We start from the raw sequence: 26,428 nt of genomic DNA on the forward strand, positions 1-26,428 counted from the left end.
ATTAAAAATATAGACTCAAAGGCAAAATAAATTGAGTCATGACTGGCAGAAAATGTAGGGAAATAGTTGACATAACAGTGATGTTCTTGTAACTTCTTGGAAATAATATCCAAATTTGTGAATTCCAGCCTAATGTTTTACATGACATAACACAATACTTTCTTTTGTTACTTCCAGTATGTCAGAAGGCTCTAGGAAAAAAAAAATTTAAATGGTCAATCAACATTTTAAACTTGAATTTAGACTCCTAAATTTAATTATGTTGGCAGTCTTAAATATTTATAATCTGGTACCAGAAAACATCTTTTTTCTCTTATGGTGGTGAATTATAATCTCACTATAAACTTGAAATTGGTACAATGCTCTGCTCTCAGTGAGGGTCTGAGCTTCTTAACCATCATCTAATTCTTACTTAACATATTGCCTATCCACAGAACAGTCTGTAGTCACAATCCCAAATGATCCTCAACAAGGCTTTTATAAATAAGAATTATAAGTAAGTAAATAAGATCCATTCAAATTAGAATCACATAGAAAAAGAACACCACAGTTCAGATATACAAATTTAGCGTACCTTACCATGTCAGAAAAAATTGATGGAGTAATTTTTAAAAGCCAAAATTTGATAAGTAGGCATTTGCTCAATAAAGTTTTAAGTCTGTGAAGAGCTCCAGTCTGCTCTGTGGCACTTAGAGACAGCTGTCACACAGCACAGTGACCTCACATGAAAACCAAGCTGGCTTTAGGCTCCCAGATTTCTTATGAAATTGGGTTTTTGCTATCTTGTTTCCAGAAGCTTGATTACTTTTGTTGAACTGCTTATCAGGTAATAGCTTCTGGTAGAATCTGTTTCTGCTAGGGAATTCTGAAATGATGAGACGCGCAGTGCACTAGTCTTCACCGTGGTTTATGTCTGGTCTTGAGTGCTGTAGAATGTTTGTGTCACTCAGCGTATGAAAAGGGAGTTCATTTGATCACTGATTACGCCCAGCCAAGTCAGTTGGTTTGGTGGAGCCCCCTTCCAAGTGCCCATGTTATTCTCTAGAAATACCAAGATGTCAAAAAAAATTCCAGTCTTAAGTAGACCACAGCTTGATCTTTACAAGTTGATGATTGTAATATAGCTGATTGTGATAATTATCATACGTAGCTGTGAACAAACTGTGGGCGGAGAACTGTAGAATGACTCAGCCCAGTGTGTTTGGGAAAGATTTCACAAAAGAGGTTACATTTATATGATGAATTTTTAATGAAACTGTTAATTGGCAGAAGTGGACAAGGGCATTCCAAGCACAGAGAAAATCATGAGCAGGAGCAGTTCAGTGCTGTGAGATATATAGGGTAGGTGTGTATGGGGCAGTGATGGGGAGTAAAGAGCATGATTGAAACATAAGTGGGAAGATCTCTGTATGCTCGACCAAGGATCTGAACTTAATCTCATAGACTCTGGGAGCTAACAAGTTCCATGAGAAGATGGAGCTTCTGAAGAGGTAGCTGGGGAAGGTTATTCAGGCAACAATGTGAAGGATTGATGGGGTTGAGAGAGTCAGATGATGAGCACCTGAACTAAGTGACACAGGAATAGAAAGTAAGCAGGGATAAACAGGATAATAAGACAAACAGTATAATAAGATTTAAGCCAAGTAGAAAATATAGATACATGAGCACAATAGAATATTCAGTAAAGTACTAAATTGTATCAGATGAAGTACTCAAATATATGATACAAATGTGCCATGGTTGTGAGTGTGTAGGAGTGGGTCCTAAAGGCTTTGTGTGATTTGAGTAGACAGAAGAAATGGGCAGAGCCTCCAGTCAGTCTTTTTACTTTTTTCTTTATTTTTAAATATGAGGATGCTACTTTGGAGCAGCAGTTTTACTTAGCATCTTTTGGCTCAGGACTCAAAGAATCCTAGGCATTTCTGGTTCTTCATTTGGATATTGAAATGCTCTTTATTGTGCTGCACGTCATAGTCACAAACCAAGCTTCCAGTCCACTAGTCTGAGGTTAGGCCTGGTCATCTGTGTAAAACTCTTCCAGAAACTGCCTTGTCCTGCTAGTAGCAGGATCTAGTGGATTAAAGCAGTTGTAGGCTCACAGAGTCGGACATGACAAGTGACTTAGCAGCAGCAGGCTCATAACAGAAAATTGATTTATTAGTACAGAAACTTAGGCAAATTATTTAGAGAATATTCATTCTAGAAGATTTCATGATTTTCTTTTCTTGGCATCATTACTGTGACTTCTGTTTTTTGTATGGTAAATACATGGAAAGGCTATTTAATATTTCTGTTACAAATTTTATAAATCTGACTTTATAAACACACACAGAATACATATTAGATCAGTATTATGAGTTAAAGCATCTAGTAAGTTTTCCTTGCTTGTTTTTTCCTAGTTTGTTTGGGTTTGGAATAATGAGATATCATGCTTTCTCCTTCAATCTTGCCTTAGAATGTTAAATTCTGGTTCTTAGCAGTTATTTCTGCTATTAAAATTGGAAGTTAAGAAAATAGTTATTCCTGAAGCCATATTTTTTATAACCATAAACAAACAACATCTAGAGTTATTGTTAATAATTTTCTGAGTATGACTCATTATTATGTGAGAAATCTATAAACTTTTATTCATCTATTATATCCATCTTTTGTAACTATAATTTTAGAGTTGATAGGTGAAATGTTAGTTCAGTTTTATTAGATAGTACATAACTATCTGTCCAGAGTCTCACTGCTATGGGGACAGGAAATTACTGTTAATGGATTTATCCTTACAATTGCAATAAAGAATTCATTTGTTATTAACGATTTGAATTTAGAGATTACGAGAATTAGCCAAGGAGACCTGTAAAACAGGAGATGGTATGCTGGAACTCAACTTTCTGTGGGGTTACCTAATACTGTCACCAAAACAGTGTCTAACTTAAATTGAAAGGTTGTTATTCTTTATACTAAATTATAAACTCATTGCAAGATATTCAAAATTTAAAGATCTCAGGTTGTCTTTAGCAGCAGCACATTCAAAATATGAGCCAGCTCCTTGTAGAAGGAGCTCAACTCCTGTAGCCATGTTTATCAGCTGGTCTTTTGCCAGTAAGCCAGTGGCTTGATCCTGTTCTAGTTCCTCCCCTGGGTGGCTCAGCTCCCAGGGCCAAGCCTGCCTGGCTACCTTTCTCTCTTCCTTCCCATTTGGAGAGGCTGCCATACAGTGCCTTGTACACTTTTCAGTCTTTTCAGAAATTTGTTCTACCAGTTCCTTAACTGCTCTAACTAGACTTGCTGCAACTCTGACTTAAGTTGAGGATTATCAGATGTATTATAGTCATGAAAAGTTTAAGTATTAGAGTAGGAGTGTTACTTATCCTAACTTAAAAATTGAATTCCTTTGTGGAAGTTTTATGCATGAATTTTAAACAGTTCTGGGGAACTAATCTATATAAAGTATGTATTGTGCCTACTGCTACAATATGATGGGCATTTCATTAACTTTGTTTTATACATGAAAAAGAAGAGTGTCAAGTTTTCTTGAGCAGTTTAGTGAAAATGAGTTCAGTCTGTTACTCAGTCTTTGGATTCTCATAAATAGTTCACTTTTAACCTCAAAGGTTCAAATTTATATGATTTCATCAGATCATTTCACACTTTGCCTTTGAATATTGTTGTGAATTGTGTAAGACCAATTTTTTTCTTCACATCTTTAATCAAAGTTAAAATGTACTTTTTATAAAATAAATCAGATTATTAAACATATATAGTAAGCTTGATTTTTTTAAATATAATTCTGGAATTTTTAGTTAAAAAATTAATTCTCATGCTTAACTTAGTGTGAATGAGAACTCTGTCCACTAGTTTTTCAAGTATTGTTAGTTTTGGTTATTTCATGGTATCTACTTGGCATTTTTAATACAAATTCTGTATGTCCTCCCATTTGTCTGTAGGATACTGCTATTGTTCATCCAGTTCCCATTCGTATGACTCCAAGCAAAATCCACATGCAGGAAATGGAACTTAAAAGAACTGGCAGTGGTAAGGAAACTGTTGCTGGGTTGTTTTTTAGTTCAGTGTGTTGTGTTAATATTTTAGGTTTAGCATCAAACCAAAATACACAAGCAATCATTCTGAGTTCAAATTCCTTTTGTTAATTACTTATTTTTAACATAGTACTTTCTACGGCAATATATGTATTATGTGTATGTGTATATTTTTAAATTTAAGCAAATTATTGAATTTAATTTATAAAATTGTAAATAAGGACACTTGGAAAATGTGACTTTTCTAATACCCTCTGTATTTTTATGATCATTCTTACGAATCTACATTGAAAAATATGTTCAAATTTTAACTGAAGAGGTATATGTTAAAATGAATTTTGTCTTTGAAATTGTTTATTTTGCTTTAATTCTTGAAGTTTCTCCTCATTTTAGATTAAATGTTTTAGTTAGGGTCTCTCAAAGGTAGATTTGTTTTCTATGTAAGTCAACAACAATAAATTACTTATTTTACGGTTGTTTGTGCAGTGCTTTATTTAACTAATTGCTCTAAGGGATAAAATTAACAAAGTATGAACGTGCAGCTTGACTTTTTCATTATAAGGTATCTTCTGTTGTGGCAGATAACAAATTCTATATAAACAGGTTTATATTTATCCTATTAAAATATTACTTTGTCTTATATTTCATGGATTTACTTGCTACTTCTTTGGAGTATTAAAATGAAGTCTTATACTCTGAGGTTTATGAATTAATTCAGGTACCTATATCTTATATGTTTACCTATTAATTCTCTCCTAGATCATACTAATCCCACTAGCCCATTGCTTGTGAAAACATCTGACCTGTCAGAAGAAAATAAGATAAATTCATCAGTGAAATTTGCTTCTGGAAATACTGTAGGTAAGTGAAAGACAGAATTACATCTTCCATGTTACATTTATTTTATTAATTAACTTATTTTTAATTGGAGGATAATTATTCTACAGTGTTGTGTTGGTTTCTGCCATGTATCAACATGAGTCATCCATAGGTATACATATGTTCCCTCCCTGCCACCCCATCCCATCCCATCCCTCTGGGTTATCACAGAGCACCGGGTTGCACTCCCTGTGATACACGGCAGCTTCCCATTAGCTGTATGTTTTACATATGATAATGTTTGTATTTCAGTGCTACTCTCTCAATTCATCCCACCCTCTTCTGCCCACACTGTGTCCGTAAGCCTGTTCTCTATGTCTGAATCTCTTTTCCTGCCCTGCAAATAGGTTCATCAATACCGTTTGCCTAGATTCCGTATTATGCATTAATATATGATATTTTTCTCTTTCTGACTTATTTCACTCTGTATAAATGGCTCTAGGTTCATCCATCTCACTAGATCTGATTCAAACTCATTCATTGTTATATGGCTGAGTAATATTCCATTGTGTATTTGTATAACTTCTTTATCCATTCATCTTTCAACAGAGATCTAGGTTGCTTCTGTGTCTGCAGTGAACATTGCAATACATGTGTTTTTTTCAGTTACTGTTTTCTCAGGGCGTATGCCCAGTAGTGGGATTGCTAGGTCATCAGATCAGATCAGATCAGTCGCTCAGTCGTGTCCGACTCTTTGCAACCCCATGAATCGCAGCACGCCAGGCCTCCCTGTCCATCACCAACTCCCGGAGTTCTCTGAGACTTATGTCCATCAAGTCAGCGATGCCATCCAGCCATCTCATCCTCTGTCATCCCCTTCTCCTCCTGCCCCCAATCCCTCCCAGCATCAGTCTTTTCCAAGGGGTCAACTCTTCGCATGAGGTGGCCAAAGTACTGGAGTTTCAGCTTTAGCATCATTCCTTCCAAAGAAATCCCAGGGCTGATCTCCTTCAGAATGGACTGGTTGGATCTCCTTGCAGTCCAAGGGACTCGGTAGTTTAATTCCTAGTTTTTAACGAAATCTCCATACTGTTCTCTATAGTGGCTGTATCAGTTTGCATTCCCACCAACAGTGCAAGAGTGTTCCTTTTTTTCCACATTCTCTCCGGCATTTATTTTTTGTACATTTTTTGATGATGGCCATTATGACTGGTGTGGTATGATACCTCATTGTAGTTTTGATTGCATTTCTCTAATAATAATTGATGTTGAGCATTTTTCATATGTTTATTAGTCATCTGTATGTTGTCTTCGGAGAAATGTATGTTTAGGTCTTCTGCTCGTTTTTTGATTGGTTGGTTTTTCTGATACTGAGCTGCATGAGTTGCTTGTATATTTTGAAGATTAATCCTTTATCAGTTGCTTCATTTGCAGTTATTTTCTCTTATTCTGAGGGTTGTCTTTAAATCTTGTTTATGGTTTCCCTTTGCTGTACCAAAGCTTTTAGGTTTAATTAGATTCCATTTGTATATTTTTATTTTCATTACTCTAGGAGGTGGGTCATAGTGGATCTCGATATGATTTATGTCAAAGAGTGTTCTACCTATGTTTTCCTCTAAGAATTTTATAGTTTCTGGTCTTACATTTAGGTCTAATCCATTTTGAGTTATCTTTGTGTGTGGTTTTAGGAAGTGTTCTAATTCCTTCTTTTACACATAGCTGTCCAGTTTTCCCAGTCCCACTTATTGAAGGTACTGTCTTTTCAATAAAAGACTTTTCATCGTATAGTCTTGCCTCCTTTGTCAAAGATAAAGTCTTGCATCCTTGTCACACCTGCCCATAGGTGTGTGGGTTTATCTCTGGGCTTTCTATCTTGTACCATTGGTTTGTATTTCTGTTTTTGTGCCGGTACCATTCTGTCTTAATGACTGTACATTGTAGTATAGTCTGAAGTCAGGGAGGTTGATTCCTCTAGTGCATTCTTTCTCGAGTTTGCTTTGGCTATTCAGGGTCTTTTGTGTTTCCATACAAATTGTGGGTATTTTTTGTTCTAGTTCTGTAAAAAATGTCATTGGTAATTTGATAAGGATTGCTTTGAGTCTGTAGATTGCTTTGGGTAGTATTATCATTTTCACAGTATTGATTCTTCCAATCCAAGAAGGAACATGGTATATCTCTCCATCTGTTGATGTTGTCTTTGATTTCCTTCATCAGTGTCTTAATAGTTTTCCATATATTGCTTTTACATTTCCTGGCAATGGCACCCCACTCCAGCACTCTTGCCTGGAAAATCCCATGGACAGAGGAGCCTGGTAGGCTGCAGTCCATGAGGTCGCTAAGAGTCGGACACGACTGAGCGACTTCACTTTCACTTTTCACTTTCATGCATTGGAGAAGGAAATGGCAACCCACTCCGGTGTTATTGCCTGGAGAATCCCAGGGACTGGGGAACCTGGTGGGAGGCCATCTATGGGGTCACACAGAGTCGGACACGATGGAAGCGACTTAGCAGCAGCAGCAGCAGCAGCAAAGTTTATTCCTGGGTGTTTTATTCTTTTTGTTGCAATGGTGAATGGGATTGATTCCTTAATTTCTTTTTCTGATTTTTCATTCTTAGTGCATAGGAATGCAAGGGATTTCTGTGTATTAATTTTATATCCTGCAACTTTACCAAATTCACCAATTAACTCTAGTGATTTTCTGATGGTATCTTTAGGTTTTGTATGTAGAGAATCATGTCATCTGCAAACAGAATTTTACTTCTTCTTTTCCAATATGGATTCCTTTTATTTCTTTTTCCTCTCTGATTGCCATGGCTAGGACTTCCAAAGCTATGTTGTTAATAATAGTGGCAAGAGTGGGCACCCTTGTCATCTTCTTGATCTTCAAGGAGATGCTTTCAGTTTTTCACCATTGAGAATAATGTTTGCTTGGGTTTATCATATATGACCTTTATTACTTGAGATAGGTTCCTTTTATTCCAATTTTCTGAAGAGTTTTACCATAAATGTGTGCTGAATTTTGTCAAAAGCTTTTTCTGCATCTGTTGAGATTATCATATGATTTTTATCTTTTAATTTGTTAATATGGTGTATCACATTGATTGATTTGCATATATTGGAGAAGCCTGGCATCCCTGGGATAAACCCAATATGATTTTGGTGTATGATCCTTTTAATGTGTTGCTGAATTGTGTTTGCTAGAATTTTGTTGAGGATTTTTGCTTCTTATGTTCATCAGTGGTATGGACTGTAATTTTCTTTTTTTGTGATTTTCCTTGTCTGGTTTTGGTGTCAGGATGATGGTAGCCTCATAGAATGAGTTTGGAAGTGTTCCTTCCTCTGCAATTTTTGGAAGAGTTTGAGAAGGATAGCTCTTCTCAAAACATTTGATAGAATTGACCTGTGAAGCCATCTGACTTTTGTTTTTTGGGAGATTTTTGATCACAGTTTTGATTTCAGTGCTTGTGATTGGCTTGTTCAAAATTTTTATTTCTTCCTGGTTCAGTCTTAGAAGGTTGAACTTTCCTAAGTATCTGTTCATTTCTTTCAGATTGTCCATTTTATTAACATATTGTTGCTCGTAATAGTCTCTTATGATCCTTTGTATTTCTGCATTGTCTGTTGTAACCTCTTCTTTTTCATTTCTAATTTTGTTGATTTGAGTCTTCTCCATTTTTTCTTAATGAGTCTGGCTAATGATGTGTCAATTTTGTTCATCTTATTGAAGAACAAGCTTTTAGTTTTACTGATTTTTGCTGTTCTTTCTTTTATTTTTTACTTATTTCTGCTCTGATCTTTATTATTTCTTTCCTTCTGTTAACTTGGAGATTTTTTCCCCTTATTTTTCCAATTGCTTTAAGTGTAAGGTTAGATTGTCTATTCAGTGTTTTTCTTTTTTTTGAGGTAGGACTCTATTGCTATAAACTTGCCTCTTAGAACTGCTTTTGCAGTATCACATAGGTATTGAGTCATCATGTTTTCATTATCATTTGTTTTTCTAAGTATTTGTTTATTTCCCTTTTTATTTCTTCAGTAACCTGTTGCTTATTTTAAAATGTATTATTTAATACGTTTTAAATGTATTCTCCATGTGTTTGTGTTTTTTACAGCTTTTTTTCCCCGCAGTTGATAATCTAGTCTCATAGCACTGGGGTCAGAAAAGATGCTTGATATAATTTCAGTTCTCTTAGATTTACCAAGGCTTGATTTGTGACCCAAGATGTGAACTACCCTGGAGAATGTTCCTTGTGCAGACCTTGAGAAGAAGGTTTATTTTTCTGCATTTGGATGGAATGTCCTAAAGATACAAGTTAGATCCATCTGGTCTAATGTGTCATTGAAGGCTTATGTTTCCTTATTTTTTGTTTTGATGACCTGTCCATTGGTGTAAGTGGGGTGTTAAAGTCCCTTACTAATTGTATTACTGTCAGTTTCCCCTTTTATGACTGTAGTGTTTGCCTTTGGTGTTGAGATGCTCCTATTTTGGGTGTGTAAATATGTATAATTGTTGTGTCTTCTTGGATTGATCCCTTGATCGTTGTGTAGTATCCTTCTGTCATTATTTTTGTAATATCCTTTATATTAAGGTCTATTTTGTCTGGTATAAGAATAGTTACTCCAGCTTTCTTTCAGTTTCCATTTGCATGGTATATCTTTTTCCATTCTCTCACTTTCTGTCCATATATATGTCTAGGTCTGAAGTGGGTCTCCTGTAGACAGCTTATATACGGGTCTTGTTTTTGTATCCATTCAGCCAGTCTATGTCTTTTGATTGGAGCATTTAATCCATTTACATTTAAAGTAATTGTTGATACATATATTCCTATTGGCATTTTCTTAATTGTTTTTCTAAGTCTTTTCCTTCTCTGTGTTCCTGCCTATAGAAGTCCCTTTAGCATTTGTTGTAAAGCTGATTTGGTGGTGCTAAATTCTCTTAACTTTTATCTGTAAAGCTTTTGATTTCTCTATCAATATTGAATGAGATTGTTGCTGGGTAGTGTAGTCTTGGTTGTAGATTTTTCCCTTTTGTTTCTTTAAATACATCCTGCCATTGCCTCTGGCCTGCAGAGTTTCTCTTGAAAGAAGCTGTTAACTGTGTGGAGTTTCCCTTGTATGTTACTTGTTGCTTTTCCCTTACTGCTTTTAATATTTTTCCTTTGTGTTTAATTTTTGTCAGTTTGATTAATACGTGTCTCAGCATGTTTCTCCTTTGATTTATCCTTTATGAAGCTCTCTGTGCTTCTTGGACTTGATTGGCTATTTCCTTTCACATGTTAAGCAAGTTTTCAACTATAATCTCTTAAAAAATTTTCTCAGACCCTTTCTTTTTCTCTTCTGCTTCTGGGACCCCTTAATTTGAATGTTGGTGTGTTTAATATTTTACAACACAGTCCATGGAATTCTTCAGGCCAGAATACTGGAGTGGGTAGTTTAATATTATCCCAGCAGTCTCTGAGACTATCCCCAGTTCTTCTCATTCTTTTGTGATTATTCTGCTCTTCAGCAGTTATTTTCACTTATTCTGTCTTTCAGTTCATTCTTCAGCCTCAGTTATTCTGCTATTGATTCCCTGTAGATTATTTTTAATTTCGGTAATTGTGTTTGCCTCTGTTCATTCTTTGTTTCTTCTGGGTCATTGTTAAATGTGTTAAATGACTTGCATTTTCTCCATTCTATTTTCAAGATTGTGGATCATCTTTACTGTCATTACTCTGAATTCTTTTTCAGGTAGTTGGCCTATTTCCTCTTTGTTTATTTGGTGTTGTGGGTTTTTACCTTGGTCCTTCATTTGCACAATATTTCTCTGTTTTTTCATGTTATCTAACTTACTGTGTTTGACATATCCTCTCGTTTTTGGTCTTGCCATCAGTGGGTGCGGTTGGTCCAGTGGTTTGTGTAGGCTTTATGTTGGGAGGGACTTGTGCTTGCCTTCTGGTGGGAGAAGGTGAGTTTTTCCCCCCTCTCTTGAGCAGGTCTGTGTTAGTGGTATGTTTGGGGGTGTCTGTGGGAAGCTTGTCTCCTCTTGACATCTTGCTTGTTGTTTGGGTAAGGTGCCCTTTGCTGGTGCTGCCAGCAGTTGAGTGGTGCTGGGTCTTGGATACAGGAAGAGGCCTTCATGGGAGCTCTCACTAATTAATACTCCCTGGGATCAGGAATTCTCTGGCCATCTAGTGTCCTGGACTCAGTGCTTCCAACCCAGAGGCTCAGGCCCAATCTCTCATCAAGGAACCAGGATCCCACAAGCTGTTTGTTATGGCAGTAAAGAGGATTAAAACAAACACACACAAAAAAGAACCCCAGACAAATGGTCAATTCAAAATCAGACAAATAATAACAGAAACAAAGGAACACACACACACACAAAACCAAAATAGTCCAAAGAAAACAAAGTACAAGAGAGTGACCCTGTGAGCAAAGGAAACCATAAGTGATATCAACAAATTAAAAACAACACTAACTAAACAGAACAAGACCAAAGAAGAGAGCCAGCTGAGGAATAAAGCAAACAAACTAACAAACATGGTGAAAAGAAGAAAGAAAAAAATAGAAAAGTAAAGTATATAAAAAAGATTTATATATAATAAAGAGTTTATATATAATAATCTTATTGTATATTCTATATATATGTATATATATATTCTATATATATGTATATATATAAAAAGAATATATTGCATACAATAGTGTATATATTATACATATATATAAATAATATATAAATCTTATATATAAAATTTTTATATAATAAGAAGGAAACAAAATGAAACAACAACAAAGAAAAAGCCCCACAGATCTGCAAAAAGCCAATGTAGAGATAGATGTATATGAAGGAAATAAAATGTGTTTTAAAAAATTCTCAAAAGCTTAAATAGATAAAATAATAATGAAGTCAACAACCACAGCATCAGAGGAAAGAAGACCAGAATCAACTACAGAACAAATCAAAATATAAGAATAATAATAAATGTTTTTCTCAGGTCTCAACTGTCAGCATCCCTTCCCCTACTGTGATGCACAGTCCACTTCCACCTCGCTAGGAAGCCCTCCAGTATTGGGGGAGCTGGTCTCTAGACCAGCTGTGTGGACAGCACAGACTCTAATCTAGTTCTCCTCTTGTAGGTTCTTGCCTCCAGTGTCCACAGCTGTCAGAGCTAGGGCATTTTGTTTTGTGGATACACTCGCCCTTCTATGCATTCCATAGACACAGAGTCTGCCTAGTTGATCATGTGGATATAATCTCTAGCTTGTATAGCTGGTAAAAAGGTTTTCAACCCTCTTCCTTGTCCACTCTGCCCCTGGAACTCAGTTGTGGTTTTATCCCCACCTCTGCTTGTGGGTCATTTACAGGAATTAGTTCCTGAGGCTGCCTCTAGGACTTGGGTCTGCCCCAGGGAGGACCAGGTGTGGAGGTGGTGCGACTGCTTAGGTCGCAGGGACTCTGATGGCGCCAGGTATGCCGGGAAGCTGGCACCCACGGGCACAGGAGATATGGTGCTGTTAGAATCTCTTTCTAGCTTCTGGCAGCTGGCGTTCAGAGGGTCTGATGGGGGTCCTTCTCTGTTGCTTGGCATGTCAGGCACTCAGATGGCCACCTTCTCTGGGGTATTCCTCTGTTACTCGGCTGCTCATGCCAACATATAGGGGAGAAGTGACGGCTCCACTCCTTGTATGTGACTCAGCAGTAGCACCTGCTTCCGTGGCTACCTGACTTGATTCCAAAGGCATTCCCTACAGCAGTCTCCTCCCTCCCATCCCTTCCGGCTGTTTCCCCAAAGTCAACAGCAGTCCTTGCCCTGGGATTGCGGTTACGCTCCAGCTCCCAGCTGCTCTGCGTTCTGGTGGGCTGTGTCCCTCCCTGGGCTATGTAGGGCCATGGCACAGATTGTCTGTGTGGTTCTCACTCCATTCAGAAGGTCACAGATCAGCTCCTTCACTCTCCAATAGTCTCAGATGCTTCCCCTTTGTCCCAACCAATTGCCCTGATATGGGGATATCACCCCTTCTTCCACTTTCCTACCTGCTGGGGACAGGTTCAATTGTGCTAACTCTCCTCCTCTTTTTCCCTTCCCTTCTTGGTCCTGCCCAGTTTTGTGTGGATCTGTATATTCCTTTCCAGTGGTCAGGGACTCCTGCTAGCTCTAAGCTGGTGCTCTGCAAGATCTTCTGCATCTGAAGATGTGTTCCTGATGCATCTGTGAAGAAGAGGTGTACTCCACTTCCACCTGCTCCTCTGCCATCTTGTCTCTTATCCTTAGTCTACATTTAGAATCTGAATAATTTGAATATATAGCCATTTAGTATTATCGTCACTGGGTAATGCAGAGAATAGTCAATTCTTTTAAAGACCCCTACCCTCCGCGTTAATAAATGGATGCCAGTTGCCACTGCGCCTGCTTCAAGGCAGGCCTCCTGTTGGCTGTCCCTCTCAGCCAGCTCTTCCCCACTCCTTTCTTCCTTCACAGGAAATTGTGTGTATGCTCATTCAGTCATTGTTAATGGAATACTATTAATATGTGTCAGGCTCTGTTCTAGACACTGAGTATTCAGCAGTAAACAAAACAAAAAATTCTTTGCCCTTATGAAGTTTGCATTTTATAGGGGAGACAAGAGAAAAAGGAAATAAAAATAACTATCTTAGGATATAGTTAATACCCTGGATCAAAATTAAGTTGTGAAAGGGGAGAGGGCGTGACAGTTTAAGTAAGGTGATCAAAGAAATCCTTACCAAAAAGTGGTATTTGAGTTAAAACTTGAAGAAGATGAATTTAACTGTGTGTGTATCTTAAGGAAGGACGTTTTAGGCCAAAGGAATAGCCAGTATGGAGCCCTGGTTTAGGGAAGATGCCTTCTTTTTATATCTGCTGGAAACAGCCAGCAAATACCTGAACTAGAACTAGCATGTGGGAGAATAGTAACCAGGGAACAGTGTAAGACTGACTTCTGGGGCTGGTGTACTGGGACGACCCAGAGGGAGGGTATGGGGAGGAGGAGCGGGTTCAGGATGGGGAGCACGGGTATACCTGTGGCGGATTCATTTCAATGTTTGGCAAAACTAATACAATATTGTAAAGTTTAAAAATAAAATAAAATTAAAAAAAAAATGAAAGAATGCTGAAGAAACAAACAAAAAAAAAAGACTGACTTCTACCGAGAAAGATGAAACGCCATTTAGAAGGTTTCTGAATGGAGAAGTGATGTAACCTGACCTTCCTTTTTTAACAAGATCATTCTGGCTGCTATATTGGTAATAGATCAGAAGAAGGCAAGAATTCAAACAGGGAAAGACGGTTTTAGGAAACGGTTATAATAATACAGGCAAGAGAAGATGATGTCGTGGTAGCAGTAGAAGTGCTAAGAAGTGGTCAGATTCTGGCTAGATTTTGGTAGGAAAAGACCACAGGATTTGTTTACCTTTGTGATACAGGATGTGAAGGGTGGGGGCAAGGGAATCAGGGTGATTCAAGGGATGTTAGCCAGAGCAACTGGAAATTGAAGAAGTCTATTGTAGTAGAAGATTTGTGGGAGAAAGGGGTAGGAATTCAGTTTTGGACGTGTTCAGTCTGAGATGCCTGTTAACAATGTCCAAATGGGAATGTGTTAATTTTAGCATCATTCCTGTACCAATTAGTAAACTTCTCAGTGATTTGACAGGAAAAAGAAGCGGGATACACTTTGGAATGAAACTAAACTAAATAACCAGTCCCTTCTATTTATAACTCTTGAAAGGTATTTCATAGTATTTCTTCAGATTATCCCTAGAGTTTTCTGTTTTAAAACTTCTTTATTGCTTCATAGCTGTTAGTCTGATTCTGGGATTCTCTGCTCCTTTATAAGATTTTAAGGAAATTGAAAATATGTCCTCAGGTGAAAAATTGGTACCCTCTGGCTAATTTCATAAGTTTTATCATTGTCTAAGCACAGTTTATTCCTTTATCAAAATTTTTTTAATTTGCATAAACAATTTTTAAGTTTGCTTTTTAACTTAAAATGCTTCTAATTTATCCTTTAAAAAGGAATTTTTTTCATTATAAAAACTATTCACACTTGTAGAAATGTAATAAACAAAAATAAGAAAATACAAATTATAATCTCACTGTTCCACAAATGACCATAATTAACATTCATTGTCAACCTTAATCTTTGTGCATGTTATATTTTTATATGAAATGAAATTGTGATATGTGTACTATTTTCTGCCCTGCTTCCATGTAACTAATTTTGAATATTTCTCTATTATCAAACTAACTTTTTTAGATTGTAATTGCTCTCTGTGCATAGTATTTTATTGTATAAGTACACCATTTATTTGATTTATATCTAATCTTTTATGGTTAGTAATACAATGATGAAACATTAACCCGTTGGCCAATCTTTGAATATCCCTGGTTTGAAACATTAATTCAATTACCTGTTTAAGACATATAGAAAAAAAAGTAAAGAAATGATTATTATTAAATAGGATATATCCCATTTATCAGCAGATGGGTACAGTAGTTCAGACTCTTTTACTTCGGATCCAGAACAGATTGGAAACAACGTAACTCGTCAAAGGTTAGTGTTTCTGTTAATTAAAAAAGCATAATTAAAGTATTTTGTTACATTTTAATATTGAAAATTATTTGAAACCAAGTATAAATTATTTTCGGAGAAGGAAATGGCAACCCATCCAGTATATCTTGCCTGAGGAATCCCGTGGACAGTGGAGCCTGGTGGGCTGCAGTCCATAGGGTCGCACACAGTCTAAGTGACTTAGCATGCATGCATGCATAAATTATTTTTCTCAGTTCTTCACTTCTCTAAAGGCTGTCAGGTTACCTATTGATTTATATAAAAGGGAAATGATTTTTATTCTTTCCAAAGAAAAGCAAAGCAAAAGGAATCGTTGTCTTCTTGGTATTCTGTGGAAGGTTTAAAATAAACTGATAACTTCTTGGCAGTTGGTTTAATACAGTCCTTTTTGGTAGCTGAGCAGTGAGAGTCTCTTTAAGTATGAAATATGCAAATTTCCTTTTATAGCCTTATGGGACAAGTACCAAAAGAATTTGGTGTTTTAAAGTGTCATCTGGACATGCAGCCTAGTGTTGGGCTACCTACCCATCCTGAAGACCTGTGTCACATGTTAACATTTCGGGCACAAACAAAAATAATACAGGACAGGGTGAGGTGGCAAAGGGGTCTGTCTCCCAGGGCTTCACCATCCTCTCAAAACTGCACAGGACAGAAGCATCTTTCTCTGGTGCTTTTCATACATCATAAGAGTCTTTTGCCACACACCTGGAGGATGTATGGAGAGACTGGTAACGTAGACTTTCCAGTAGCTCACACAGTCAGAAGGCTGCTTCTTCATATGTCTTAGAGTTCTCATTTGGGATTTTAGTCTGCTTTTTATTCCTATTAGTGAGGATCAGATTGTCTTAGTCCATGAGATTCTTCAGAATATAGAAGACTTTGGTGGCTAATAAGCAGATCTCCAGAGTGAGTGAACATGAGTATAATCACCTCTAAAATGAGTGATTTTAAGATGAGATGGCATCTCACATAGTCAAGCCAAAGTGTACTTCAGCTTACCAAAATTTAAGTAAGTTGAAAGCTAACCATATCTGAAAGTACAGTTACTCTTCTTTGAAAACAGCTTTTCAGATTAATATTGCCTTTAACTGAATATGAAAACATTACACTTGGTTAGTAGTCTACCTTGAATTCATGTTAATAACTTTTTTTAAAGTTCTTTAAAATTGTGTTAAATGTATAAAGAAGATTATTTGCTATATTAAGTAACTGCTTGTTGAATGCACATTGTAAATAGTACTCTATTCATTGTAATACTTGTATACCCTCTGGAGAAAATGTCATACCAATAAGATCCTTTGTTGCTTAGCTAAGTTTGATTGCTTAAAAAGAAAAGCTGCAATAACATGACCGATTGTAACAGGGCCAATTTTGCAGGTCTCATTCAGGAACATCGCCTGAAAACACTGCACCACCACCTCCACCTCCAAGGCCTCAGCCCTCTCATTCTAGATCATCATCTTTAGATATGAATCGGACCTTTTCCGTCACAACAGGTAGGGGCTAGAGAACTGTGATACAAATTAAATATGTTAAATTGTTAAATATATTTAGTTGATTAAAGATACACAGTATCTTGTTTTCTCTTATTTTTTGATATTTATCTGAAGAAGAATTTTAAATTGAAAAAGTATCAGATGAGAGGGAATTTATTTTCCTTAATGACTATCTAAAATGTGAGTTCAAATGATAAAGATGGGAACCTAAGAGATGCCACAAGAGATTTTAAAAGAAAGATTTTATGTGGAGATATTAAGGAGGAAAAGCTAATAGGTCTTATATTACATGACAGAGGAGAGAGAGGAGTCATAATACTCAGAGGGTTCAATTTTTATATGACTGGTCTTACTGTTGGTCAAAATAGAAAAGTTAGGATAGAGGGTGATGATGTTCTGTTTTTGATATTATGTGGTTGGAATGATGAGAAAGAAGAGAAAAATCAACAGGTCGCTGGACCTATGGGCTAAGTAAGATTGATATATGATTTGAGAATCATTTACATAGAAATGATATACTAAAATGCTAAATGGAAAGAGGAAATTTGTAAGTCTTCATATTTGATAGCTAAAAGTAGTCATAAAGGTGGGAAGAAAACCAAGAATGTATAGTGTTACAGGAACAGGGAGGAGCAAGACGAGTGCTGTGTGCAGTAGAGCAAGAGAAGTGAGGTCTGAGAAGAGGCTGTGAGATTCAACCATATCCAGACAGTTTGACGAGATGGACTTGGCTTCCAGTACTATACATTGGCATTTGAAATCTTTATCATTTGATCACATTCATTCAGCCTATCTGCTCTACTAGCAAAGTAATTATAAATATTTACAAAAAGAAGACTTGTGTATTCACACAGGACAGCAACAGGCTGGAGTTGTTGCCCAACCTCCTGCAGTGCCTCCAAGACCACAGCCCTCACAGGTAATTCTCCTAGGTCTTTATTAGTAAGCATCAGTGATTATAGTCCCCTTGGTCAGTTTATCTGTTAGGTCTTTGATTCTATTCTAGAATTATTTTGAAAATCGGGAATTGCCTAACTGTCATTCTTAATGCATATTTAATTCGGAGAAGCTAGGTCTTTTCTTAGAGGATAAGAATTCCAATAATGATTTGGGTTGTTTTTTGAAAGAAACTTAGAAGTGAACCAAATGATAGTGTCTCGGAAAGGAGGGTTTAGGAGAAGCACCAGTGTATCGAGGGATAGGAATGCCATGTATGTCCTGGATCTAGTGGTGACTCGGGGTAACCTCCCTGTGTCTCCCTAGATGCGTTCCTGCATCAGTGAAAAGTGTTACACAACTAACAGGTCAGAGTTGTTGCGTCTGCATAAAGCTATTATGTTCCGAAATAGATTCTAGTTTGTAGCTTAGTTTTATGTGACTGACTAGCTACATTTTTACATGAATGAATTAGGTTGATTTTTCTGAGTTAGAGTCTTATAATGAAATTGGTTATTTGTAGTTAAAAAGATGGTTTCCTAATTGTCAAAGATACTGAAATTTGAATATTCCAGTATTTATTTATCTAAAGGGCCAACCAAAATACTTTTACTGCATTAAGGTGTAAAACCCAGTGAATTATCCCTTGACTCAAGAACCAGTCTAGTGGAAAAAACAGACCTGTAAACAGTTATAATAGAAATGCTGTAGTAGACATACTTATAAAATGTTTAGCATACATGTCCTAGCTAGTAACATCAGGGATCACACTGAAAAAGTCAAGTAAAATGAAGGAAGTTAGACTTCAGCAGAGACTTGAAAGATAAAATACTATTTCTTGAGGAAAAGGCAATTCAACCAGAAGGAGTAGCAGAGAGGGTAAGGTAAGCCTGGCATATTCTTCAAGGAAAAGCTGCTGAGTTCAGTACAACTAGAGTGATGGGAAATAAAATTGAAGAGGTGAGGAAATGACAGCGCATCTCCTATATCATACTAAGATGGTGGAGTTTTTCTTGTAGGATATGGAGAATTTTTTAAGGGTTGAGCAGGGGAGAGACTTCAGATTTATTCCTTTAGCTTCCTGTGCTTCCTTTGTCACAAAACTCCTCACACCGTATTTTAATCCCTTGTTTACTTTTATCGTATCCTGCACTAGATTATCAGCTTTGTTAAGGATGGACCTTATTTGTTTGGTCAAAAGTAGATACTCAATAAGTTTAGTTTTCAAGCGGAGACTTCAGAAGAATTGATCTTGTAAAGAGTGAAGGACAAATTGAAGAAGAGTGCACTGGAGTGCTGGAGAACAGCTAGAGCACTGGTTTTCACACTTTAAAGATAACAGTCTTTTTAGAAACATAATGAAACATTTTTAAAAACAGTTTTTTAAAATAATGAACAATTATGCAGCAACCTAATTAAGAAAAAATAGATGCAAGGGGAGAATCAGAGATTAAGGCCAGAACTTCTTTCCTTTGATGCACATTCTTGGCAATAAGAATTTTGTGAAAGTATCTTGTTATTTGGAGATTTGTTATCTTAATTTTTTACTGTCTTGGCATTTCACTCAAGGTTGTTTAGAGCTAAATGTTACTGTAGCTCACCTTCCTGAATTTTCAGCTAATAAATCAGAACATCCTTATAATAAATTTTCAAAGAAAAGGAAGGCTGTTCTGTGACACTAGATCAGTAAAATGATTTGCTCCTTCCTGTGTCCTAAACCCTCCTGTAGGCTCCTGGTCCCGTTGTGCATCGCCCAGTGGATGCCGATGGCCTAATAACTCACACTAGTACCTCACCTCAGCAGATACCAGAACAACCAAATTTTGCAGATTTCAGCCAATTTGAAGTATTTGCTGCATCAAATGTAAATGAAGAACAAGATGATGAAGCCGAGAAACATCCAGAGGTCTTGCCGGTCAGTTTTCAAGGGCTTCTCTAATTTTCTGCTGGGAATCTTCCAATATTGTGCTCATAAGCCAGTCTTTAAACAGAGGAACCCCTAAAAGGGCAGATAATAGAAGGGACATCAGTGAGTAAAATACCTGCTGTTGCTGCTTTTAGAGGGTTTATATTCCCTAGATCAATGCTTCTCAATTTCTTACTGGCCTCAGACCACCTGCTGGTTGCATAAAATGCTTAGTAAGAATCAATATCTGGATGAAGGGTAGATGTCACATGAAAAGATGCAACCATCTGGTTTTGGCTAAAACACTGTTCTGGGAGTTGCATTTTAATGCTAAGCATCTGATTGTGTGATTCAAAGATTTCTGTATAAGAAGAAGCTGTGGTTGCCATAGCTACCCTCAGTTTGTTTAAGAATAAGTCAGTTTATGGTGTTGCATCTTAATGCTAAGCATTTGATTGTGTGATTTGGTGAAAATTGTATGGGAGTAAGTCACATCAGTTAGACAGACTTACAGACGACAGGATGCCAGAAATTCATCTTTGCAGCCAGTGTTCTGGGGGACTGTTTGGTTCTAGCAGCAAAACTTCTCTATGAGGGACAGGGATCCCTGTCCTCATAAGTGTAAATATGGAGTTGGAGGGAACGGGAATTCTGAAGTTTGCTCTGATTATTCCAGTTTGTACTGATCTTCTCTAATAGATTTAAAAAACTGACATTTGACTGGCATAATTTACATAGAGAGTTCTTACAGATTTGGTCCATGGAAAATTTTCTACCAGCTAGTTCTTCAAACTTTCTGCCTGGCCTGGGGCTACTTAGGGAAATGGGCTGTACCTCCAGGAAGGCAGAGCGGGCCTGAGGTGGGAGTAGCGGTGTGCAGTGGGTACTTGTATGTACCCTCCCACAATCAAAGAACTTCCCAGACATCGTCAGCCATCCCCTCAGAGATGTATTCTCTTCCCTCTCTGCCCTAAAGGGGCAGATGCATGATCATTTCACAAGGTAGTCTCAGACTCCTCTCATCTTCATCTGAGCTTCTTACTGTTAGAATGAATGTTTTCTAAACATTTTGCTCTCTGATCTGTTACTTATATAATTATTCATATATGTATGTTACTTATATATAATTTGTAATAATAATATACTCATCTCTAGGTTGAAAAAGCTTCTGATCCTGCAAGTTCTCGAGTTGCCAAAACAGATAGTAAGATTGAAGAAAAGACAGCTGCTAGTGCTCCCGCCAATGTGGTATACAAAAGTCTTTTATAGTATTGATTGTTTTATACATATAAAAATTATATGATATAATTTGAAAATCTTACAAATAAAGTTAGAGATCATCTAACCCATTTCACTGCCTTAAACTGTAATACATAGAGCCTGTCTCAGAACACAGTCCACCTAGAGGTAGAGATGATAGCCTGTCATTTGTATGAATGCGTGCCACAGGTTCTCAGATTTTGTGTGGTTATTACATTGTTTCAAGTACATAAAGTAGAACTTCCTTTTTTGTTATACTCAGTTTCTGTTATTTCAGTTCTGAGTATAACAGGGAAAGATTATTAACCCTCTAAGGTTAATATTATCCTCTCTGCCTTTTTTTAGCTGTCTTAGGAATAATGTTTTCCCAAAAATTTATTGCAAAAAATTTTAAACATACAGAAGAGTTGAAAGAATTTTATATTGTACAACAATAAAGCAACACCTTGATTGTACCATTAATATTTACTATATTTTTCTTCCAGTTTTATTAAGATATAATTGACACATAACACAGTATAAGTTATGGTGTACAACATAATTATTTGACTTACATATATAATGAAATGACTATCAGTATGTTTAGTGAATGTTCTTCATTTCATATAAATACAGAGTTAAAGAAATAGAAAAATATAACATTTTTCCTTGTGTTAATATACTTGCTTTATACCTGCATCGTTCTCTCTATATCCCTCCTTCTTATCTGTTGTTTGCATTTCAAAGTACATTGCAGATAACAAGACACTTTTTGAGAAAAAAATTTTGGTCACTTTTTTTGTTATCATTGAGACATCTCCAGTAGTCACTAAAACAGTGAGTGTTTCTGAAAGTATTTAAATGCTACTTTCTGGACACTTTTTTTTTTTTTTTTTTTTACTGTTAGTACTTCTTTAATTTTTTTAATAGTGAATTTTATTTTGTCAGTAAATGGCAATAGATTAAAAATAGCATTTACCCAAAGGGATGGCAGTTGACTCTTGTTTTTATTTATTAACAGGTCAAATCAGGTTACAGTAAATACCAGACTGTTATATTTGATTCTGTTGAGGACAGATCTCCAATAAAATAGCCACTCATTTTTAAGAGTTATTATATATCTTAATGAAAGATTTTTTAAAGAATTACCTGGTTTTCCACTTCTTTATAAAGTATTCATTAAGATAATATATCTTAGGATATTTGAATAGAAAACCCTCTGGTGATACTGGATGCATATTTCTAGAGACTCCCTTTTATAGTTATTGAACAGATATATATTGAGTGTGTTATGTTAAAACTGAATATTATAGCCTTGAGTCACAGAATTTGGGCCTTGAGCTTGTTATGTCACCCTGTAAAAATTTTGTCTAATAGGTACATTTACACTTGTGATGTCACTAGGAACATTCTTTCCCATTGTAATTTAAGTTAGCTGTTGCCACAAATATATAAATTGCTTTAAAGTAGGACCCATAATTTTTAGAGAATGAAAGGCTTAAAGAAAGCATATGATGTTGGCAAAGTGCTAACAAACCACAAATGTCTTTAAGAAATGCTTATTATTCATGAAATTCTTGTCTCCCAGAGCAAAGGCACAACACCTCTTGCTCCACCACCTAAACCTGTTCGAAGGAGATTAAAATCAGAAGATGAATTAAGGCCAGAAGTTGATGAACATACACAGAAGACAGGTGTCCTAGCTGCTGTTCTTGCATCACAACCTTCTATTCCTCGGTAATCAAAGCTGTTCCTAAACACGTGTAATTACTGGAAACAAAATGCACAGTAATTAAAAATATTAAACAGAAAGGAATTATGGTCAGACTGGTCCTGTAGTTGAGCACAGGTCCTCCACTGTTCCCCTTTGAGAGTTTTCTCATTTATGAGTAAGTGGAATATTCTTTCCGCTTTTCCCCCGCTTCTGTTATTAAGTTCAACTCAAGTTGCAAATCCTAGAGCAGACTTTAAAAATTATACTGCATAGTAACACTGATGTTTTAACTATGGTTGTTCTAGAATCAAGAATTGGCAAGCTAGGGCTTATGGGCCAAAGTCAACCCATGGCCAGTTTTTGTAAGGGCTTTTACATTTTTGTTTAAAAAGAGAAAAAAGATTTTTAAAAAAAACCCCAGAATATTCAGCAGAAATGGTATGGTCTTCAAAGCTTAAAATATTTACTATCTAACCATTTATAGAAAAAGTTTGCTTATACCTGCTCTGCACTGACTTAAACTCAGGTGATTCTACAGAAAAGTCACTAAATCAATAACTACAGTAATTAAGCCTCTGAAGCTTAGTAGTTTTTGGTTGAGCTTTAAAACTGATCAAGCAAGGTTGAGCTATGCTAGCAGGGCAAAGATGCTCCCTCAGCATTCTGGGATTAGCCACAGATCACAGGGAAGAATGGAGCAAATTTAATAAGAAGAATGAAGGTCAAGTTTTTTGCTGTCTTTATCTTCTCAGGTCTGTTGGGAAAGATAAGAAAGCTATTCAGGCATCAATTAGACGCAATAAGGAAACCAACACAGTTTTGGCCAGATTGAATAGTGAATTGCAGCAACAGTTAAAGGTAATGTAGTTTCTGAATCTTTATTTGGAAAGTTCCATGGACTCAGAGCCTCTTAGTGTTGAACTAGACTTGGAGGTGATCCACCAGTTCTTACACTAGTATGAAACTTTTCCAAGTAGCAGGAGAAGTATGGATCTAAAATGTTTTATATGCCTTTGAATCTTTTAATATTAAAAAGAATTTCCTGTACTCATTTTTTGTATGATTTCCTTATCCTACATGTATGTAAAGCATATTCCTAAAATGTTCAGTCCTGAATATTCATTGGAAGGACTGAAGCTGAAGTTGAAACTCCAGTACTTTGGCCACCTGATGCGAAGAACTGGCTCATTTGAAAAGACCCTGATGCTGGTAAAGATTGAAGGCAGGAGAAGGGGAAAACAGAGGACCAGATGGTTGAATGGTATCACTGACTCAATGGACATGAATTTGAGTAAACTCTGGTAGTTGGCAATTGACAGGGAGGCCTGGCGTGCTGCAGTCCATAGGGTCGCAAAGAGTTGGACATGACTGGGCTACTGAACTGAACTGAAAATGTTCGTTAACTTTCATAATGAAACCCAAGAGTAGAAATGTGACCTCAGCTACCTCCAGGATCATATATGTGGCTGTCTACACACTAATTCTACAATGATTCAAGTATTGTAAATTTATCCTTTTATCAAAACAACTTAGATTCTGTGAAAATGACAGGTCTAAAGAAGAGGGATGGGGGCAATTTAGATCATCTCTAAAACAGAAAAGACAACCCTTAAATAGAAATGGTGCTCAGGGCCAGCGTGTACTTCTGTCATCTGTGCTTGAGAGGATGAGTTTGTTTTCTTGCTTACTACTAACCATGATTTTTTTGAATCCCTATACATAAAAACCAGCAAGCAGAATCATGTATGATTCATCAACATTATTAGGCATTCATTCACATCTTATAAACCAGTGGTTCTCAAACCTTAATTGTATACACTTAGGAAGGGGTCACATGTTAAAATGAAAATTTTGATTCATGTCTGGTATGGAGAGGGACCTGAGATGACTGCAATTTTTACTAAGCTTCTAGGTGAAGGAGATGCTTCGGGACAGTTGACTCCACTTTGAGTAGCAAGGTTGTAAACCATAAAGATGAGGAAGGAGTCCATGGAAATGTAAAATGAATACAGAATATTCTGTATTCTGTTCATATTCCTTTTCTAGCATTTATTAAATTGTCCATATCTATGGCACATTTGTGTCTCTGTCCTACTAACCTGAACTCACTGAGGCTAAGTCATAATCATTCCCGTTTACAGTGACCATGTAATACATTGTTCAAACCAGAGTACTTTTAAGAGAAAAGGATGTGTTAATATATAGGCCAGGACATCAGAGATAAACTGAGATTGTCCTGGATAGATTTATAACCATCGTGTCTCTGTCCTCAAAACTTCACACATGTTGGGCATTTGATAAATATATGTTAAAGGAATAATATTATGTATAACTCTTTAATCAAAGAAGATATTCATAGCTGTTCTATGACTTGTGAATTTGGTCCATTGTAAAGGAAGAATGTAAAACTAAATGACAAGCTTGCTAGTAGCATACCTTGAGGTGAAAGTTTTGTTAATGCATGTTTTTCTGAAGAACTACGAAAAACCATAGAAACATGTATATAGAAGCTGTTTTTAAAAATCACTTTTCTCATTATCCTTTGAGAAAGTATGGTACCAGATAGGAGGTCATTCTGGTTAAAACATGATACTGTCAGTGTGATAGAGAAAAAGAAAAAAAGGATATGGCTGCATAAGAAGTTGCTGACTCTGAAAAGACTGCCCCAAATCGACAGTCATTAGAAATTTTGATTATAAAATACATTTATTTGTTGTGAAATGGAAGCTCAAAATGAGGTGCAGGAGTTGTTATGACCAGAGGTAATCACCAGGGGAAAGAATCTTTGTTAACCAGCTCATCTGCAGTTATTGCAAGGGGTGGGCTTTGTGCAAAATTCATGCATTAATAGCCACCATCTGCAAATACTGGCTTTTCTAATAATGAAGGAAAAAAACATTTGATTACCCTGATTTAAAATAATGAGAAAAAAAGATTTTAAGATTGTGTTTTAATGTACACACCTATAAAGAAACTATGTTTCTAAAAGGTACAGCTGTCCCTGCATCTTCTTAAGGAACGTAAAGTGTTTTATTGATGCAGAGCTGCTATTAGATGTGCCTTCATTTTTGTATATGTTGAAACATAACTTGTCTTTCCATCTTTTTCAGGATGTTCTTGAGGAGAGAATTTCCCTGGAAGTTCAACTGGAACAGCTTCGACCATTCTCTCACCTATAAGCCAATTGCCGTTAACTGTGAACATACCCATTTTTAAGCAGTTTTGGGTTCAAAGCCAATTTGGAGACCCAGACATTCAGCTCACTGCTTAATTCAACATTAAATTTTATGGTTCTGTTTTGCCCTATATGTTCACCATTGTATTTAAGTATCTTTTATTTTTTAATTTCAACAATAAAAGGGTCAGGATGACTTTTTCTGGAGGGTGTATTGTGTTTGTTGGCACAGCCCGCCTCCCCCCTTGTTATCCCATAACTTGGGTGCATTATACTTAGTGGCCAAAACCTCACACTGCTTGAATTTACAGAATGGGCTTCTCATTTAACACCTTACGCACAAACTCAGAAATATTTTCAAAAGGAGACAAAATTAAATAAACTGTCAATTTGTCTTTTAGGCTTAATACTTAAAGAATCCAAAAATCTTGAAAATGCGTTTCCTATTTGATTTTTAATTTGAAAGAACTGTATTGGATAAGGCATACTTTAACTATAAGCTCTGCCGTAATCAACATTCTTCAAGAGTCTCATGGCACTT

General features: G+C 36.4%; 1 protein-coding gene across 10 annotated transcripts in view; it reads left to right on the plus strand.

Moving 5' to 3' along the window:
* Window positions 1-26,088, plus strand: part of REPS1 (RALBP1 associated Eps domain containing 1) — a 90,318-nt gene extending 64,230 nt beyond the window's left edge. For 4 of the 10 annotated variants that reach the window (XM_025295012.3, XM_006074665.4, XM_006074661.4 and 1 more), the window contains 10 exons: window positions 3,939-4,026; window positions 4,791-4,892; window positions 15,331-15,403; window positions 16,799-16,917; window positions 17,754-17,836; window positions 19,583-19,768; window positions 20,915-21,007; window positions 22,587-22,735; window positions 23,465-23,570; window positions 25,823-26,088. In XM_025295012.3, coding sequence (XP_025150797.1) covers window positions 3,939-4,026; window positions 4,791-4,892; window positions 15,331-15,403; window positions 16,799-16,917; window positions 17,754-17,836; window positions 19,583-19,768; window positions 20,915-21,007; window positions 22,587-22,735; window positions 23,465-23,570; window positions 25,823-25,891 — 1,068 coding nt within the window. In that variant the 3' untranslated portion in view covers window positions 25,892-26,088. Of the gene's footprint in view, window positions 1-3,938; window positions 4,027-4,790; window positions 4,893-15,330; window positions 15,404-16,798; window positions 16,918-17,753; window positions 17,837-19,582; window positions 19,769-20,914; window positions 21,008-21,745; window positions 22,736-23,464; window positions 23,571-25,822 lie in introns of those variants that run through there. The other 6 variants (XM_006074664.4, XM_006074668.4, XM_006074663.4 and 3 more) reach the window with 4 other exon arrangements.
* The last annotated feature ends 340 nt before the right edge of the window (window positions 26,089-26,428 follow it).

The sequence above is a fragment of the Bubalus bubalis genome, chromosome 10 (assembly GCF_019923935.1).
Source record: "Bubalus bubalis isolate 160015118507 breed Murrah chromosome 10, NDDB_SH_1, whole genome shotgun sequence".
Taxonomy (NCBI): domain Eukaryota; kingdom Metazoa; phylum Chordata; class Mammalia; order Artiodactyla; family Bovidae; genus Bubalus; species Bubalus bubalis.